This window comes from Mustela nigripes, chromosome 4 (genome assembly GCF_022355385.1).
Source record: "Mustela nigripes isolate SB6536 chromosome 4, MUSNIG.SB6536, whole genome shotgun sequence".
Taxonomy (NCBI): Eukaryota; Metazoa; Chordata; class Mammalia; order Carnivora; family Mustelidae; genus Mustela; species Mustela nigripes.
This window is the reverse complement of record NC_081560.1, coordinates 41096800-41116218: the sequence shown is the minus strand read 5'-3', so window position 1 is coordinate 41116218 and position 19419 is coordinate 41096800. Positions and strand designations below refer to the sequence as shown.

Here is a 19419-nt window from a genome sequence, read left to right as displayed (position 1 = left end):
AGATGAGCATATTTATGTGCAGAGAAGAAAAGAAGTTTTAGAGGGGTAGAATTGAGAATTCAGGCAGAAGTATAAGGCTTGGACAGTAGGAAGGATACCTCTTCCATTGACTGAATTTGTGGAGTAGAAAGTGCTGTGGAATTTTGATTTCCCTATATGTGCTTTATGCCTGTAGGTCTTCATAAGTTAAGTATTACTATTCGAGATCTATCTATACACAAGAAGTAACTGTGGGCAACATTTTAGTCTAACCCTGTGCTATCCAAAGATTTAAATTAATTGAAATGAAATAACATTTCTTAGTTGCCCTAGCCACATTTCAAGGGCTTATGAGCCACACGTGGCTAGTGGTTACTGTCCTGGATAGCATGGATCTAGAACATGTCCATCATTGCAGGAAGTTCTATTGTACAGCACTGGTCTCATCCATTTTAAAACAAAACGTGCCTGTGGAATATGTAATCTTAAATTGTGTGATGTTGTAACATCATGAATTCTAAAATTATGACCTAAGTGCACGGTATCTTCGAGCATTTGTAATCCATTAAGATTTAGAAAAAATAGGTGTAAGAAGTTCGCCTGTTTTTTTTCAAATTTGGATGAAGTATCATCTGATTTGAAAAGATATTGTCAAATTTAAGCAGCTTGGTAGTTTCATACAATCAAGAGCTTTCTATTAGTTCCTAAACCTCCTAACTCTTTTTTAAAAGTTCTGAGTGGAGTGATCTTGGTATTACACATATGCATAACTCTTGAACACGGGTTTTAAGTCTTTTTCTGAAAACATTTCCAGATGATATCCCTGAGAGCTCAGTCATCTCCCCAATGCCATCAGAGGAAAAGGCTGCCTCCCCTCCCAAACCAGCCCTCTCAGATGCCTCGGCAACTCCAGTTGGAAGAAGGGGCCGTCTGGCCAACCTTGCAGCAACTATTTGCTCGTGGGAAGATGATGTAAATTACTCATCTGCAAAGCAACACAGTGCACAAGAACAGCCTGGTACCACTTGTTTATCCAAATTTTCCTCTGCAAGTGGAGCATCTGCTAGGATCAATAGCAGCAGTGTTAAGCAGGAAGCTACATGCTGTTCCCAAAGGGATGGCGAGGCCTCTTTGAATAAAGCTCCATCCTCGAGTGCTGTGGGTGTATCTCTGAATAATGCTGCAATTTCCAGCTCTGTGGTAAGCAATGCAATATTGGTCTTTGGAAATCATTTTTTTTTTCCTTATGAGTGATAATGTATATAAAGTATTTTATCACATATATGTAGTGTGTTTGTATCTATTTTTAGAAATTGGTGGCATAGAAAGTCAAAATCCTAAATTTGGTAGCCTAGCCTAAGATAAATTAGTTGTTGACAAGTAAATTATATTAATTTCATATGATTCCAAGGTGTATAATAATGGAATGATGGCGCCTCTTAGTCATCAGGGAGAGCACTGAACATTATTCTCCCTGTAGAATGTTTTATGTATGCGTATAAATCTAAGATATGGAATTTCTCTGAAAAGACATGTAATAAACTAGTAGCTCAAGTTGCTTTCAAAAGGCAAATTGCAGAACAGGATTTTTAAGGGTGGTTATGATAATGTTACCATATATCCTTTTGAAATGTTTGAAAGTTTTACCTTGCACATGAATTACATCATCAACTTTCAAAAATAATCTTAAAAAAAAAAAAGTATGTTTCTGAGCATTGTTTTTTAATGTGGAGCCAGGTTTTGGAATTAGATAGACCTGCATTCAATCCCTGCCACATTATTAAAAGTGTAGCTTTGGACAAGTTACTTAATCTTGCAAAACCTTGTTTTCCCATCTGCAGAATGGGAAAGAAGGGGTTATTGGGAGGTTTAAATGAGATTATGTGCATAAAACCTTTAGCAAAGTGCTTGGCACATAGCACTTAATAATATGTTATAGTTAGCCATGAAGTACATGATATGATTGCGTTGAATTAATATTGACTTAATTAAAATACAAAAATATGCAGTGTGGTCTCATACAGTTAAAATTTATAAAGGTGCTAGTAAGATAATCAGAAAGAAATTGTTATTTAAAATAGGGAGTGACCCTACCCCTTAAATGAAATTACTCCTCAGTGTATTATACATGCTATAATTTTAATAATAGCATTTTCAAAGTTGACTTTTTATCAAACCTTTCAAATTGGTTCGATCTATTAAGGAGAATTTTTTTTTTCCGTAAGTTTACATAAAGGCTACTAAGCAAATAGACTCGTTTTGTTATAAGACTACCTTTCGATATTGTGAATATTGTAGTTTACCTGAAGTGTTATCATGTTTCAGAAAGCTGCTTCTTCCCCAGTGAAATCTTCTACTACAGCCATTACTGATGCTAAAAATTGTAATGGACAAAATCCTGAGCTACTTCAGAAAACTCCTGTAAGTCCCCTGAAAACAGAGATATCGAAACCAATTGAAAAGTCAACTGTGTCCCAGACATTTCGGCCCAAAGAAGAATTAAATAGAGAAACTTGTCGGCAGTCTCAATCTAAAGACAAAGCAGCAACATCAGGTTATGTATCTTTTTAAAAAAATCTAGTTAGTGCTGACTCTTTTCAGGGTGTCTGTTCTCAGCATTCTAATTATCCAGTTGTGAACTGCACAGTGTTGATCTGCATGGCAAGCACATGAATGTATAAAATGAGACTTCTTCAAATTCAGTCTTAATTTATTGAATGAATATTCATTAGTGGGGACTTGCCTATTTACTGGTCAAAGTATGTAGCTTGTTAACAGTTTAAACATGGTTTTTTTCTAGAATGACCATGGTAGATACTTTCTTCTATGCTTTTTGATGGGGACACAGCATATACACCTGAAAATCACATTGTAAGGGCATAATGAAGAAACATTTTTGTAACCAAGAGTGCAGAGCAATGCTTTGCAAACTTTAATATGAAGGCACCCCTAATAGCAAAGGAGAGTGAATGTGTATGTAAATGGCTCCACTCCCAATTATATTTATATGTGTGTATATTGTGTGTGAGCATGTACATGTGAAAGTTCAAAATTAACCCGTGTAGTAAAATGATGCTCCTGGAAATCTGTATTCATCTTGTGGGGACTTACACCTTCTGGCTTACCCTACCCTCACATGCTATGGGTTGAGAAACACAGGACTAAAAAATAAGGTTCAAATATATGGAAATACAGTTAATTTTGAACTATATTCTTTTTTCAATAGAATTGCTTTTGAAAAGACTTTTTATTTTTTTTTTTTTTTATTTTTTTTTTAAAGATTTTATTTATTTATTTGACAGAGAGAAATCACAAGTAGATGGAGAGGCAGGCAGAAAGAGAGAGAGGGAAGCAGGCTCCCTGCTGAGCAGAGAGCCCGATGCGGGACTCGATCCCAGGACTCTGAGATCATGACCTGAGCCGAAGGCAATGGCTTAACCCACTGAGCCACCCAGGCGCCCTGAAAAGACTTTTTAATTCAAAATTTTAACTTCTTAAAAATATAATCTCTCTGGATACTGTAGTTCCTCATCAAAGAGAAGTAGACAGAGAAATGAGAGTTGATATCCATTAGTTATTCCAGGAAACCAGCAATCAGTTTCCAGATGAGCTGAAGTGAGAAGTAACCTGGGGACAATTAGCAACATCCCCACATGGACTAGGACTAGTTACTCTCAATTTTTCAGAGACTTATAGAATTGATAAGAAGGATTTTTTTTTTTTTTTTAATTTTTGGCTATTGGGTATGCCCAGTATATGTTACTGGGACCTCAGAGATATTTAATTTTTATGTTTCTTTGTATTCTTAAGGCATTCTGGTTTGAGATATGGTATAAAGTGACACATGGAGTCTTTAAACTATGCCTATAGGTCAAATTCTGCCTTTTATCTTTTTTGCAAATAACGTTTTATTGCAACACAGCCATGCCCATTTATTTACACGCTGTCTATGGCTGCTTTCATGCTTCAATGAAGAGTTGAGTAGTTAACATCAGTGATCACATGGTTTGCAAAGCCCAAAATATTTACTGTCTGGCCTTCTGTGGAGAAAATGCTGATTTCGGATAGAGAGAAACCTCTTTCTCTATGGTCTCTATCCCATTTGTTCTACTTCAAATGTACCTCATACTATTTCAAATGAATACTATTTTAAGACTTTATAGAATCAAGATATCGCTTGATAAAGTCAATAATCTCTAATTTTTCTTTTGAGAGAGAAAAAGGATTTAATTCCTAGATTTTCTATTGTACTTCCTAAAACCAAGATAAAATAGGGCTATAGAAACAGCAGTAGTTGGGTTATCATGGTGAGGACCCTTTGGTGATAGGGAATACTGTTAATATACATACAGTCAATTTCCAGTCATTTAGGTTCTGCTTATTTAGTTGAAGGGTTTTCTAATTTTCACTGTCCTCTCACTCTACCTTTTAAAAATTCTTGCTCTTCTTTCTTTGAAGAACTAAATCTAATAAATGAATTTTAAGACACGGAATTAGATAGGATAATATGGTAAATTTCTGTTTTAAAGCTGTTTTCATACTTTTTACTTTCCAAATGAGTAATCTAAGTAGAATCAAAGCATTTTAGAGCCATACTGGATTTTAGAACCTTTTCAATACAAGTTATAATTGTTATTTATTATAAATAGCCTCCAAAATGTGTGTGCTTTCTGTAGGAGGAGCAGGAATTAAGCCTTTCCTGGAACGCTTTGGGGAGCGTTGTCAAGAACACAGCAAACAAAGTCCCGCTCGGAGTACACCCCACAGAACCCCCGTTATCACTCCAAATACAAGGGCCATCCAGGAAAGATTATTCCAGCAAAATACATCTTCATCTACTACTCATTTAGCACAACAGCTCAAGCAGGTCTGGCATACTGCTTTTAACATTATTCATTACATGTTCTCAGCGTAGAACCTAGAAATCAAATTGTAAATTCCGATATCAGTCTTTTTGACAGAGATAAATAGCATCTTGGTTCCTTGTATCGCTTATTTCAAATTAGAAATATTATTGACTTGTGTTCCATGCATACTGTGATTTTTTTTAAATCTCAAACCTGAAGACAAGCAAAGTTTAGTAGTATCTAAATATTATTCTTAAACATACTATTGGCTCTTGTATAAAACAGAGCTTTTGGTGGTTTTAGGAACGTGAAAAAGAACTAGCATGTCTCCGTGGCCGATTTGACAAGGGCAATTTATGGAGTGCAGAAAAAGGCGAAACTTCAAGAAGCAAACAACTAGAAACCAAACAGGTAGCGTAAACAAGAAAAATGGGAGTGAACTTGGTATGGAAGTATTGCCGGGATCTAACTTGTGGTCCTGCATTGTCAAACAGTTCTTTATCCTGTTTCTTTTAACTGTGCCATTTTCCATTCATAAACCCCTTCAAAGTTCATACCTAGTCTGCTTTTCTCTTGTGCTACTCTCCCAATCGGTATTCACTGATGACTTAGAATCAAAATTTTAAAACATGTTCTCAGTTCTCATCTTCAATTGATTTCATATTTCATTTAGTATTCTACTTAGTTGCTAGTTCTAAAATGTTTCTCAGAATCTACTTTTTTCATTAATGATAGTAGATTACTGTCAGATTTCATTAATCAGCTTTCAACAAAGTTCCTACTTATAAACTACTTTGTGTTTCATTTACATGCCTACTATGTACAAAATACTGTATTAGGATATACATTTAAGCTAAAAATAATAGAATTATATTTAAAGTGGTACCAGTTGAAATAGGAAAATACATTTAACCAGTATTCTCTAAGAAAGACCTTTAATTGGTTTTTGTTTTTATCAGGTCTCTTGCTTAACAAATCATGTTTCCCAGGGTTCTGACCTAACCCTGTTTTCTTATTTGCTCTGGGACATCTCTTCCTTGTCCTCACGAAATGCTAATGTGCCTGGCTGTGTTGTATTCCTCTCTCCAGAACTCCAGGCCTGTTTTGCTGGTAGAGTTCTTTGCACTTCTCACCAGTATATTTTCCGTGTAGCCTCTGTCTTCACCTAGGGCTTCATTCTCTACCTCACCATCTAAAACAGTCTGGGAGTTCTTCCTTGCCTCCTTCTTCTTATTATTGCATCTTCCCCTAGCACACACTTGAACACATACACATCCACTGTGTCCTCTGCTGTTTTCTTATCACTTCCAGAGCTTTGTATTGAAAACCTTGATTTTAGTCTGGCTACTCTCCTGTCAGAGCAATTTTATTTTTTTAAAGATTTTTTATTCATTTATTTGACACAGAGAGAGAGAGAGAGAGCTCGCTCAAGCAGTGGAGCAGCAGGGGGAGAGGGAGAGGGAAAAGTAGGCTCACCAAGCAAGAAGTCCGGTGTGGGGCTCAATCCCCAGACCCTGGAATCACAACCCCAGCTAAAGGCAGATGCTCAATGGCTGAGATACCCAGGCACCGTAAGAAATATATATTTTTTAAAGATTTTATTTATTTATTTGACAGACAGATCACAAGTAGGCAGGGAGGCAGGCAGAGAGAGAGGGGAAAGCAGGCTCTGTGCTGAGCAGAGAGCCCGATGCGGGACTCGATCCCAGGACCCTGGGATCATGACCTGAGCCGAAGGCAGAGGCTTAACCCACTGAGCCACCCAAGTGCCCCCGTAAGAAATATTTTTAAAAGGCAGGTATCTGTGTATTCCCTTGCTTAAAGTCCTTAGAAAGCTCTCCCTAGCCAGCATCAGAAAACCATCTATAGTGCTTGGCTTGCCATCTAGAATCATCTAGAATCTGGCTTCTCACTGCTCTTCCACATGTGTGTGTCAGTCCGGTCATGCAGACTGCAGTTTCTCAAATGCACCCATGTTTTCAGATCTCTTTGTCTTTGCCTTGCTATTTCTCTCTGCAAAGAGTATCTCCATGGTGAGCACCTACTTCATTAGGAGTAGGTCAAATTTCAGTCCCCCCTGGAAACCCTTACCAGGCCCTTTTCCTCAGGGGCCATCTTTTCTCACCCTGTCATCCTATTGTTTATCTCAGCTGGAATGTTTATCTTCTTGTAACTGTTTCACCTTTGCTTTCCACTAGAGCCTTATCTGTCTTTATCTGTGTTCTTAGTGCTTGGCTCACAGGACGAGCTCCATAAATTTGTCCTTGAAGGAAGGAATGAATGAGCTAATCCTTCCTATCGGCATACAGCAAGCTGTTGTCTTTCATCTTAAAATAAAAACTACTCTCTGGACCCCCTATTCCCTTCTCTTTCTTTACCTCCTTTTCATTCGCTCTTCCAAAAGAGTTATGTCTTGCTGCGTACATTTTTTCCTCCCTTCTCTCTGGATCTCTCCACTCAGGCTGTCACCACTACTTCCTCATCAAATTCACTGGGGCTCTTCGGTAATCAATTTTTAGGCATTTAACTTGACTTACTAGCAGCATTTGGCATTGTTGATTACTGTCTTCTGTTTGAAGCACCTTCTTCACTTGGTTGCCAGTGTATCATATCATGGCTTTTCTGCTTCATCCCTGGAAATATGGGACAACAGTTCTGAAACTCTTGTGTCAAATAATTCCTGCTACACTTGCGGAATTCCTCCCCGGATGGCTGCACATTTGCATATAAAGAACATTCTGAACACAGTAACAGAGTTTAGGGGTCTGGCTCACTCAGAACTCATCCATGGTACCCACAGAGGGAGCAAAGAGGTGGGAGGAAAAAGTGATTGAGTGTGGTGTTGCTAGAGTCAAAGAGAGGGCTTTGAAGTCTGACCTACTCCTAGTGAAGTAGGTATTCAGCATGGAGATACTCTTTGCAGAAAGGACCTTTCAGAAAGAAGGGATGGTTGATAGCAAGTATCTGTTGTCAAATGTGGACTGGGCCGAGACCACTGGGTTTTGGAAGAAAGAGCTTGTTTCTTGGCAAGAGCAGTTTGGCTGAAGTGGTGAGGGGAGAATGCAGGTGGTGGTGGGTGAGGAGCGGGGCCAGAGGGTGGAGGCAGTCCTCAGACCTTTAATTCTAAAAGGGAAGGGAGAAAGGAGGTGATGGCCAGAAGGGGATGAGGAAGGGAAGCACAGTTTGTGTTTGTGGTCGTGTCGTGTTTGTTTTGTTCTTTCTGAAGAGACTTAAGTCAGTTTTAATGTCAAAAATAAGGTTTATAGTGTGCCTGGGTGGCTCAGTCAGTGAAGCATTTCACTCGATTTTAGCTCAGATTGTCACCTTGGAGTCATGGGATCCAGCCCCACGTCAGGCTCCATGCTCAGGATGGAGCCTGCTTGGGATTCTCCCTCTCCCTCTGTCCCTCCCTACTCGCACATGTAAATCAGTAAATAACATCTTAAAAAAAAAAGAGGTTTATGATAGAGGAATAAGTGATGCTAATTGATAGGGTCGGGTAAACCTTTCAGGAGGTAAGACTGGACTGGATGAACTCCGGAGCACCACGAAGGGAAAGGATTAAGACAGGTTCCGGCTGTGGGAAGAAGGAAGAAGGAAAGCGGTGTTTGGGGGCAAGTGATTTTAGAACTGTGATGACAGAAAACTGGTAGAATTTCTATCTGGTTACCTCTGTTTTGTTCATCCTTAGGGAAGGGAAGGTGACAGATGTGATACTCTGGAGGACAGGAGGGAGAACTGACCCAGAAAGAGAAGGACAGAAGAGTAGTGTGGAGACTCAAGTGGGGGTATGAGAGCATACAGTCCTAGTACTCTAGGTCTGTCCAAAGAACCTGGATATAAACATGGAGAAGGTGATTGTTCCAGGGATGGAGTTTGCTAGACATGAGGAATGGAAGTATAGTTGAGGTGAGGGAGTTGAAGGTATTGGTGAGATTGCGGTTGAACTGAAGGCTCTAACCAGGATGGAGGTGTAAGAAAATAGGTGAGAGTAACAGGAAGAAAAGCATCAAATGGCCAGAAGTCCCCATGAGGCCAAAGAGTAGGATCTGGTGGGAATTCCTGAGTAAGAGAGATTGGAGGGTTTGAGGGAAGAGGCTGACTCCAGGGCACGGCTGAACTGGAATGGTGGTGGGGGTCTCTGAAATGGAAGCATTTATGCAGCTAGGGGCCAGGATGCTGGCGAGAAGGTACTTGTGGCTATGCAAACCACCCAGAGGATGGCAGGTCTGGGACTGCAGAAGCAGGGATGGCGGGAGCAGGAGGAGAGAATTAATTACTAAGAGCGTGGAATTACCATTAGGGAGCTGGGAGGGGCTGTCCCTTATGTTGTCAGGGTGTGTATCCCAGAAGATGGTAGGGGAGTTGTGCCTTCCCGGCACAGTCAGGCCTGCAGCGCAACATTCGGTAGTTTACTTTGTGTATATGCATCAACAGCTCCTTCTATCTTAAGAGCCAAAATAGTCTGGAACTAGTTATGGAATGAGAATATGTGGGTTTGTAAATTGGCCCTCCCAGTTATCGGCCAAGTCATTTAACTCCTGTGTCTCTATCTTTTCTTCTTTAGAATGAAGTAATAGTACCTAACTTGCAGGGTTATTGGGAGGATTGGGGAGGCAATAATGTCAAGTGCTTAGAAAGGTGACTGGTGCATATTAGGCTCTATTAAGCATTAGTTGCTGTTCTTCTTACTCTTGTTTGATTATTTCTTCTATTGCTTTAATCATAAAACCCATGATTCAAAAACAATGAATGTTTGTCTCCCACAGCCTTGTCAATGATTAAGAAAGACTCAGATGAGTGATTTTTTTTTTCTTTTTCTTTCCTTTTTTTCCTTCCACATTCTGTTTTTTTTTTTTTTTAAATCTTTTTTTTTTTTTTTTAAGATTTTATTTATTTATTTGACAGAGAGAGATCACAAGTAGGCAGAGAGGCAGGCAGAGAGAGAGGAAGGGAAACAGGCCCCCCGCTGAGCAGAGAGCCCGATGTGGGACTCGATCCCAGGACCCTGAGATCATGACCTGAGCCGAAGGCAGCGGCTTAACCCACTGAGCCACCCAGGTGCCCCCACATTCTGTTTTTGTTCTTATTTTCTTTGCCTTTTACCCACTGAGTAAATGTTAAGGGGAATCTTGATGTAGGAACTGTCAGTAGATTTTATAGGTTTGGGATGAGATAAGTGGCCTAGGGGAATTGCTTTTTTCTGCGTGTGGCTTGCACTTTAATCAGTTTATCTAAAACTACTCCAATACAAATTTTCCTTCTTGCCTCCTAGTCTCTTTAAGTACATCCTGGGAATTACAGAGAATACTGAGCCAGCATCAACGGTTTCTTGTGTTCTAAACATTGCATTTCTTGTGTTCTAAACATTTCACATACATTATTTTGTTTTGAGGAAGTTTATATAGAATTATGACTCCTGTTTGTTTCACCTGATAACATGCAGAAAGAAAAAAATCTGTAGTGTTGAGAAATGACATCTTCATTTGCTTTTTTAGGAAATTCACTGTCAGAACACCCCCCTCAAAAAACATCCAGCTGTGTCAAACACCCCATCGGTTCCAGTAACAGAAAAGGTGACAGAAAATCAGACACCGGGAAAACCTTCCAACACAGAACCTACAGGTCAGCATTTTTTACTTCTGCTCCACTTACAATGAAGCTTTCCATCTACTATAGTTTTGGAAATTGCATCAGAAAGCAGAAATACTGCTTTAATGTAAAAAGATAGATTAATATTTTTATTGCTACTCATTCTTTCATTTCTAGCTGTGCAATATGCTTCTTCCTTAGTTCTCCTTTCAGACTCAGAGTTCATGCTCTCATGGGAGGATAAATCACTGTATAACTCTTTTTATTTTTTTTTCCCTGAGAAAGATTCAGTAAGATCTGTTGAATTATGGAGTGTGCATGCTCTTTAGTTTATTTTCTTTATAAGTGTTTCTATAAGTTGAATTCTTAAAACTACCGCGCAAAGATGATTATTCAAAGAGATGAATGGCAGCACTGTTTGTAATAGTAATAAAGGGTAAATGACCTCAATGTCCATCAGCAGAAAACTGTTTAAATAAATGGTGCTAAATCCATGTCCCCACATATTATGTAGCTGCTTAAAACAATAAGTGAGCTTTGTATGGAATGACATTTAACATATCATAGACACTTAAACATTTTTTTGTTTTTTAAATTTATGGTAAAAAACACATTACTAAAATTTACCATCTTAACAATTTTTAAGTTCACGGTTCAGTAGTGTTAAGTACATTCACATCGTTGTGGAACAGAGCTCCAGAATTTATTCATCATTAGAACTGAAACTATATACATCAAGCAACAATTCCCCATTTCCTCCTCTCCTCAGCCCCTGGTAACTACCATTCTGCTTTCTGTTTCTATGAATTTGACCACCTTATAAACCTCATATAAGTATAATCATATAGTATTTATCTTTCTGTAACTAGCTTAAAAAAAAAAGATTTATTTATTTTAGAGAGAGAGACCTAGAGTGCAGTGGGGAGGGCTGGAGAGAGAGGGAGAAACTTTAGCAGACTCTGCACTGAGCATGGAGCCCTACACGCCGCTCTGTCTCATGACCCTGAGATCACAACCTGAGCTGAAATCAAGACTTGGACGCTTAACTGACTGTGCCACCCAGGCACCCCATAACTAGCTAATTTACCATAGTGTTCTTAAGGTTTATCCATGTCCTAGCATGTGACCAGAATTCCTTCCTTTTTAAGGCTGAATAATACTCCATCATGTATATATACATTTTGTTTAACCACTGTCTATCAGTGGACTTTTTGGTTGCTTCCATCTCTTGGTTATTGTGAGTAGTGCTGCTAGGGACATAGGTATGCAAATGTCTCTTTGAGACCCTGCTTTTAATTCTTGGCATAGACTCAGTAGTAGAGTTGCTATATCATACAGTGGATCTATTTTAAGTATTTTGAAGGAACCATTATACTATGTTCTGTAGCACTCATACCATTTTACTATCTCATCAACACAACATAAGGGTTCTAGTTTTTCCACATCTTTGTCAACACTTGTTACTTTCTGGTTTTTTGATAGTAGCCATCCTTAGGGGTGTGAGGTCATAGCTCATTGTGATTTTGATTTCCATTTCCTTTACAATTAGTGGTGTTGAGCATCTTTTCATATATTTGTTGGCTGTTTCTATATCATCTTTGGAGAAATGTCTGTTCAAGTCCTTTGCCCATTTTCTAATCAGGATATTTTATTTTTGTTGTTGAGTTTTAGGAGTTCTTTATATTAACCAAACATTAACCTCTTATCACATATATAATTTATAATATTGTCCTCCATTCTGTAGGTTGTCTTTGCAACTCTGTTGAATATATGCTTTGATGCACAAAAGTTTTTAAGCTTGGGGCGCCAGGGTGGCTCAGTGGGTTGGGCCGCTGCCTTCGGCTCAGGTCATGATCTCAGGGTCCTGGGATCGAGTCCCGCATAAGGCTCTCTGCTCGGCAGGGAGCCTGCTTCCCTCTCTCTCTCTCTGCCTGCCTCTCTGCCTGCTTGTGATCTCTCTCTGTCAAGTAAATAAATAAAATCTTAAAAAAAAAAAAAGTTTTTAAGCTTGATATTGCCCCATTTGTCTGTTTGTACTTTTGTGGCCTGTGCTTTTGATGTCGCTCCCAAGAAATTGCCAAATCCATTGTCATGAAGCTTTCCTTCCATGTTTTCTTATAGGACCTTAATAGTTTTGAGTCTTCTATTTGGGTCTTTAATCGATTGTGAGTTAATTTTTGTATATGGTGTCAGATAAGGGTCCAACTTCATTTTTTGCATGTGAATATCCAGTTTTCCCAACATCATTTGTTGAAGAGACTTTCCTTCCCCACCAAATCATCTTGGCAGCCTTGTCAAAGATCATTTGACTAAATATGTAAGGTTTTGTTTCGTGGCTGTCTATTCTTTCTATTCCATTGGTCTATGGATCTGTGTTTGTGCCAAATGTGTTGATTACTGTAACCTTGTAATATGTTCTGAAATCTGGAAATTTCAGTCTTCTAATTTTGTTCTTTTACAAAATTATTTTGGATGTTCAAGGTCCCTTGAAGCTCCATATGAATTTTAGGATAGACTTTTCTGTTTCTTCAAAAAATGTTATTGATAAGAATGCATTGACTCAGTAGATTGCCTTGGGTAATGTTAGGTCTTGACAATGTTAGGTCTTCCAATCCATGAACATGGGATGTCTTTCCAGCTATCTGTGTCTTATTTAATATCTTTCAGCAACGTTTTGTAGCTTTTGGCATATAAATCTATCACCTCCTTGGTTTGGTTTATTCCTAAGTATTTCACTTTTTTTTTTCCCCTAAGTATTTTATTCTATGAACAGAAGTAATTTTAATTCTTTTCAAATCTGGATGCTTTTTTTTTTTAAAAGATTTTATTTATTTATTTGACAGAGAAAGATCACAAGTAGGCAGAGAGGCAGGCAGAGTGAGGGGGGGAAGCAGGCTCCCTGCCGAGCAGAGAGCCGGATGTGGGGTTGATCCCAGGACCCTGGGATCATGACCTGAACCTTAGGCAGAGGCTTTAACCTACTGAGCCACCCAGGTGCCCCAATCTGGATGCTTTTTATTTCTTCTTCTTGCCTATTGCTCTTACTAGGACTTCCAAAGCTGTACTGAATAGAAGAGGTAAGAGTGGCCAAGCTTGCCTTGTTTCTGATCTTAGAGGAAAAACTTTGAGTCTTTCACTACTGAGTATCATGTTAGCTATGGGCTTTTCCTCTGTGGCCTTTATTATGTTGAGGTAGTTTTCTTATATTGCTAATCTCTGAAGTGTTCTTATTGACACTTTTTTTACTTTTTAAAGTGAAAAACAAAATGCAGAACAGAATGCATAGTATGATTACTTTCTGATAAAACAAAAGGATGTTCATATTTGCATACATAGGGGCAAAACTGGAAGAACAAGCAGTAACCTTGTAATATTGACATTGCCTTTCTCTTTGGGGAGGAAGAGATAAATGGGAATGTGAAGAGAGGACAGTTGTTTGGGGGGATTCTGCATACATCTCTAGATTTGAAATGCATAGTTTTATAATCCGAAAAAAGAATACATAAGATTCTTTAACTGAAAAATTCTAGGTTCTTAACATAAACTAATATGATTTTTCTTACAATTTTTTTAGGTTTCACTGAATGTGAAATGACGAAGTCTAGCCCTTTGAAAATCACATTGTTTTTAGAAGAGGATAAGTCTTTAAAAGTAACATCAGAGCCAAAGGTCGAGCAGCAGACTGGTTGGTTTTTTATGCTTTATTTCCTATTAATATATTGGTAGAAGCACATATTCAAATATATAGTGTCTTGTATTTCAAAATGTCTTCTGATTTTGTAATTCTCTCTGTCTTTCTCTTTTAACTAGGAAATACTCTAGCTTGCACAAAGAGATAGCACTTTTAACAGTTATCTTTAGGTCATAGACCCCTGTGAAAATCTGATTAAGGCTATCACTCACTTTCACAGGGAAAGGAAATGTGTTGTTCTTCCACACTCTTAGAGGAATAAGTGGCTCTTGAAGACTATTTGGGACCCCTGCCTTAGGTGATGTTACTATTTCCCTATTATTCACTGCCATGTGAAAGGGAACTCCCCAACAATAGAAAAAGAGTGACTTGAAAGAACATTTTCCATGAGTCTGAAGCCTTTGGCTGTTACCTTGCCATTTGCATTATTCCTTAATATTCTTTCTTAAACCCGAAGCATTGACTCAACTTTCGACAGTTTCAACCTTTATTGCTTTACTGTATATTTAGTAAGCGCATGAACGTGAGATCTGCTCTGCTGTCCTTTTAATTCTTAAAGATCTGAGTCACAGAATCTACCTACTGCAATCTTTTTCAGAAGTGGTACGTGAAACTGAGATGAGTGTGGATGACGATGATGATATCAATAGTTCAAAAGTGATTAATGACATCTTCAGTGATGTCCTGGTGGAAGGTGAGCTAGATATGGAAAAGAGCGAAGAGGAGATGGACCATGAAGAACAGGAAGACGCACTGAATATCTCCTCCATGTCTTTACTCGCTCCATTAGCACAGACAGTTGGTGTGGTAAGTCCAGAGGTAAGGAAAGACGGAATGTTAACAGGCCTGGGATACAAGCTGTTAGAATGGGATCCCCTTTTGTTTTAGTTGGTACATGGGGATTTGGCCCTCTGTAGCCAGGGGAATTCTGGAACTCTGATGTCAGTTCTCTTAAAAGAGAGCTTAAAATGCTTTGGTGATTTCCTGTGACCTTAGATAAAATCCACAGCATGACATGGTTTAAAAGGCCAGATGTCTGGGCTCTGCCATTGGCTGTTTCTGGCCCAGGTTATTCAACCTCTTTACCACAGTTCCCTCACCTGTTAAAGGAGGTTAAAACTAGTTCAGGCTGATGTGAATATTATATCATTAGTATATTAGTATTTAGCACCAGACAGAGAACTAACATTTATGGACAGCCAACTACAATTATTAGCTATCACCATAAATTGAATAACTGCAGCTTGGCGAGTTGATACAATTAGAAATACTTTTTAAGACACTTGCAGATGTAGGTTTTAGCTATCTTTTTTTAAAAAAAAATATTTTATTTATTTATTTGACACAGAGAGAGAGAGAACACAAGTAGGCAGAGAGGCAGGCAGAGAGAGAAGGGGGGGAAGCAGGCTCCCTTCTGAGCAGAGAGCCTGATTCGGGGCTCGATCCCAGGACCCTGAGATCATGACCTGAGCCGAAGGCAGAGGGTTAACCCACTGAACCACCCAGGCACCCCGGTTTTAGCTATCTTTGAACTTTTATTCATTTACTATTTAGGAACTTATTTTAGTTGGGCTTGGTTTTATGATGCATCAGTTGGCTTATTGGATGTTTATTTCCTAATAATAGAGAATTTCTTCATTTCCTCAGAATTATCATTTAGAATCCATGTCATCCATAAAACCTACTAATACCTCATGTGTTTCACTGCAGAGTTTGGTTTCCTCACCGAGATTGGAATTGAAAGACAGTAGTGTAAGTGATGAAAGTCCAAAGCCGGGAAAATTCCAGAGAACCCGTGTCCCTCGAGCTGAGTCAGGTGATAGCATTGGTTCTGAAGATCGTGATCTTCTTTATAGGTAAGAACGTTTCAGAAGGGATTCAGTCACTAAGGGTCATGGTTAGATATTAATGTTATTAATAATTCACCTATAAAACTTTGGAATGACTTTTTTCAGCCTCTCTTTTACCAAATGGCATTTTGCATTCCACCTGTTCAGTAAAAGAGAGTGCTCAGTGTGTTGCTGGATTTCTAATAAGTATACCTTATTTCCTGAAGCATTGATGCATATAGATCTCAAAGATTCAAAGAAACAGAACGTCCTTCAATAAAGCAGGTGATTGTTCGGAAGGAAGACGTTACTTCCAAGTTAGATGAGAAAAAGAATGGCTTTCCTGGTCAAGTTAATATCAAACAGAAAATGCAGGTATGTACTTCTGTGGAAAGGAGCTTTGGAATGTTTTTCTGTACAAGACTGTATACTCCTTAAGGACAAAGGCTCAGCCTTACTCATCTGTATACCCTGAGTGACTAGGGCATTGTCTGATACACTAGAGCTCAGTAAATTGCTCTTGAGTTCAGTGTAACTTGAGAAAGGAAGGACTTCTCTGTTGGAAATGTTGCTTGTTTGATATTGTTTGATATTTCTGAAATATTTAAACGTTTGTCATATATCCTTAAAGTCCAACTCTAAGTTGGATGGTAGTGAAGTGTGAAATTTTTTGCTCTTAGATGTTCTTGTATGTTAAGGAAGGCATTTTTAAAAGTATAAATATATATAATTTAAATAAAATGAATCAAATAATGTCTAAATCTTTATACTTTGTTGAATGTACTCCCAATTATAATTTTAATAAGTATGAGTGGAAAGTCTTCATGAGAAAGACTGTTTATAGTGTAATTATTACAGTGTGTTGAATGTTTTTGGTGCATAATGTAGACACTTGAATGGTGAGATAATAACATTTTGACTTTACTCTCTGGATATTTCAGAAATTATCCAACAGGCTTAGTTAGAACTGAAGTTTCAATAAAGTGAAAATGGCAATTAAAAATGTGAGTTTTTTCTTCCTTTTGCTGGTTTTCCTAGGAACTCAATAATGAAATAAATTTGCAGCAGACAGTCATCTATCAAGCTAGCCAGGCCCTTAACTGTTGTGTTGACGAAGATCATGGAAAAGGGTCACTAGAAGAAGCTGAAGCGGAAAGACTTCTCCTCATTGCAAGTACGTGTGCTACACTAGAAACAAGACTCTTTTGTCTAGGATAGTTAGAAATCTCTATTTTAAAGAAGGGGCTTTTTTCTATTTCGGTTGATCTGTGTTTTTGTGTGTTTCTTATGACACTTGTGAATGCTCTGCACATAAAATGGAGTTTGCACAAAAGGTGAAAGAATTGGAATGCATTTGAAGATATGCAGTTGTGAAGAGTATGCCAAAAATGAATATATGAACATATGTGTGTGTGTTTGTGTCTGTGCGTGTGTGTGTGTGTATTCGTATACATACACTCTGTCTTAGCACCTAACTATCTTCATGGAGCTAAAAAAAAAAGTGCGTGAGTTTAGTTGTGTATGTGTGGTGAGGAATGCTAGGGCATGTTAGTGCACAGAGATTATACCATACGAGAAAACTGGCAAAAAGTTCAAGCATTAAGTTATAAAGACATTATAAAAAGATGAGCAGTCAAGGTTTTACCCAACTACTACCACCTGTTTTATAAAGAAGCACTGATCTTGTCTTTGATCTTAAGTACATTTTCTTGAGTTGGTCTCATGTACAAACAGTTACAGTTTTCATATTTGTGATATTGCATATTTTTACATAGCTGAGAAGAGAGCCCTTTTGATTGATGAGTTGAATAAATTGAAGAATGAAGGGCCTCAGAAGAAGAATAAAGCTGGTCCCATTGCCCCAAGTGAATTTGTCCCATCCAAAGGATCAGTTACTTTGTCAGAAATCCGCTTGCCTCTAAAAGCAGATTTCGTCTGTGGTACGGTTCAGAAACCAGGTATGGTGATTTTTATTTGCATCACTTCTGGGTCCTAGGTTAAATTATGGGCCTTACCTGGATAGGAATTATGCAAATGGGAGCAAGTAGAGCATGCAAAAAGATGCACAGCTTGTTATCTTGGGCTTTAGTTCCTTTAATGAAGATATATTCATAAAAATAACCAAGGGAAAATTGCGTATATGGGGTTGCTGATCTACACGGTAACAGGGTTCTAATTGAAAGGAGGTGAGTTACACATAGGTGTTTTGTTGTTGTTGTTTTTTAAGATTTTATTTATTTGGTAGAGAGAGAGAGGACCAAGTGATGGGGGAGGGGCAGAGAAAGAAGCAGACTCCTGCTGAGCAGGGAGGCTGATGCAGGATGGATCCTTGGACTCTGGGATCATAACCTCAACCCAAGGCAGACACTTAACCAACTGAGCCACGCAGGTGCCCTAAACATAGTTTTGAACATAAAGTATTTTCCCAAGATGAGATGTCTTGATACAGCACATCATTTCAACTTTCATTATTTAGTTTTATTGTGGAAAGTAATGGGACATTGAAGAGAATCTACTTTATTCTGTTTAAAATTCATTCCAGGGGTGCCTGGGTGGCTCAGTGGGTTAAAGCCTCTGCCTTCGGCTCGGGTCATGATCTCAGGGTCCTGGGATCGAGCCTCGCATCGGGCTCTCTGCTCAGCGGGAGCCTGCTTCTCCTACTCTCTCTCTGCCTGCCTCTCTGCCTACTTGTGATCTATCTCTGTCAAAAATTATTAGTTGTAGAGGTGAAGATGACCACCACAGTGAATATGGTTCTATTGAAATTATTATTGCCTTTGTCACTCTAGATTGAATAAGTTAACTTTCCTAAATGTGTGTGCTACGATAAATCATAGCAAAGTGGGCAAAAGAGAATATGGCACCAGAATCTGAAAAGAGGGCAGGGTAATTATACCACACTTAATAAAAATCAAAGTTTCATTAAATTTTGGTGTAGTTCTTTTAAGATTCTTTTATGTTTTCATTTGCATGGGCCATTCTGTTTGAGGAGAGAGGGCTAGACATAGGTAAGAAGTGAATTTAAGCTACAAGGAAAATAAAGAATGGAGCTTTCTTTAGGAACAAGGTAACATAGGTTCTGATTGTTGCTGTTGTCTGATTTTGGTGTGGTCTGGAAGAAATCTTGGTAATATAATACGTACCTTGAAACATGGGTATTTACTAACATGGTGAAGAAACACTCTTATGTTTTTATTAGAATTTATCTCCAAGGAACTTTCACAGAAATATAATATTTTAAGGAACATATTGAGGCCTATATTGTTGAACAATATATCGTCAGCTAAAGAATTAGGAATCAATAGGTAAAATTTGAAGTCAGCAGAAACTGAGGGATATGGAGTGATGTCATTTCAGTTCATATAAATTATAGGAAGACACCTTGATGAGGCTTATTGATGATGGTTATGACTGTCTGCTTATGTGTCTTACTTAGCTTTTTGTATCTGGAAAGTTGATTTTAGTAATTTTTAGGTAAATT

The 19419-nt window shown here is 38.3% G+C and overlaps 1 protein-coding gene across 3 annotated transcripts in view; it reads left to right on the top strand.

Moving 5' to 3' along the window:
* Positions 1-19419, top strand: part of ANLN (anillin, actin binding protein) — a 49245-nt gene that overhangs the window by 12382 nt on the left and 17444 nt on the right. For 2 of the 3 annotated variants that reach the window (XM_059396574.1, XM_059396572.1), the window contains exons 4-14: positions 794-1179; positions 2305-2533; positions 4656-4846; positions 5130-5237; positions 10325-10451; positions 13993-14103; positions 14708-14928; positions 15820-15965; positions 16166-16313; positions 16977-17112; positions 17714-17896. In XM_059396574.1, the coding sequence (XP_059252557.1) occupies positions 794-1179; positions 2305-2533; positions 4656-4846; positions 5130-5237; positions 10325-10451; positions 13993-14103; positions 14708-14928; positions 15820-15965; positions 16166-16313; positions 16977-17112; positions 17714-17896 (1986 nt within the window). The remainder of the gene's footprint in view (positions 1-793; positions 1180-2304; positions 2534-4655; positions 4847-5129; positions 5238-10324; positions 10452-13992; positions 14104-14707; positions 14929-15819; positions 15966-16165; positions 16314-16976; positions 17113-17713; positions 17897-19419) is intronic. The other variant, XM_059396573.1, reaches the window with a different exon arrangement.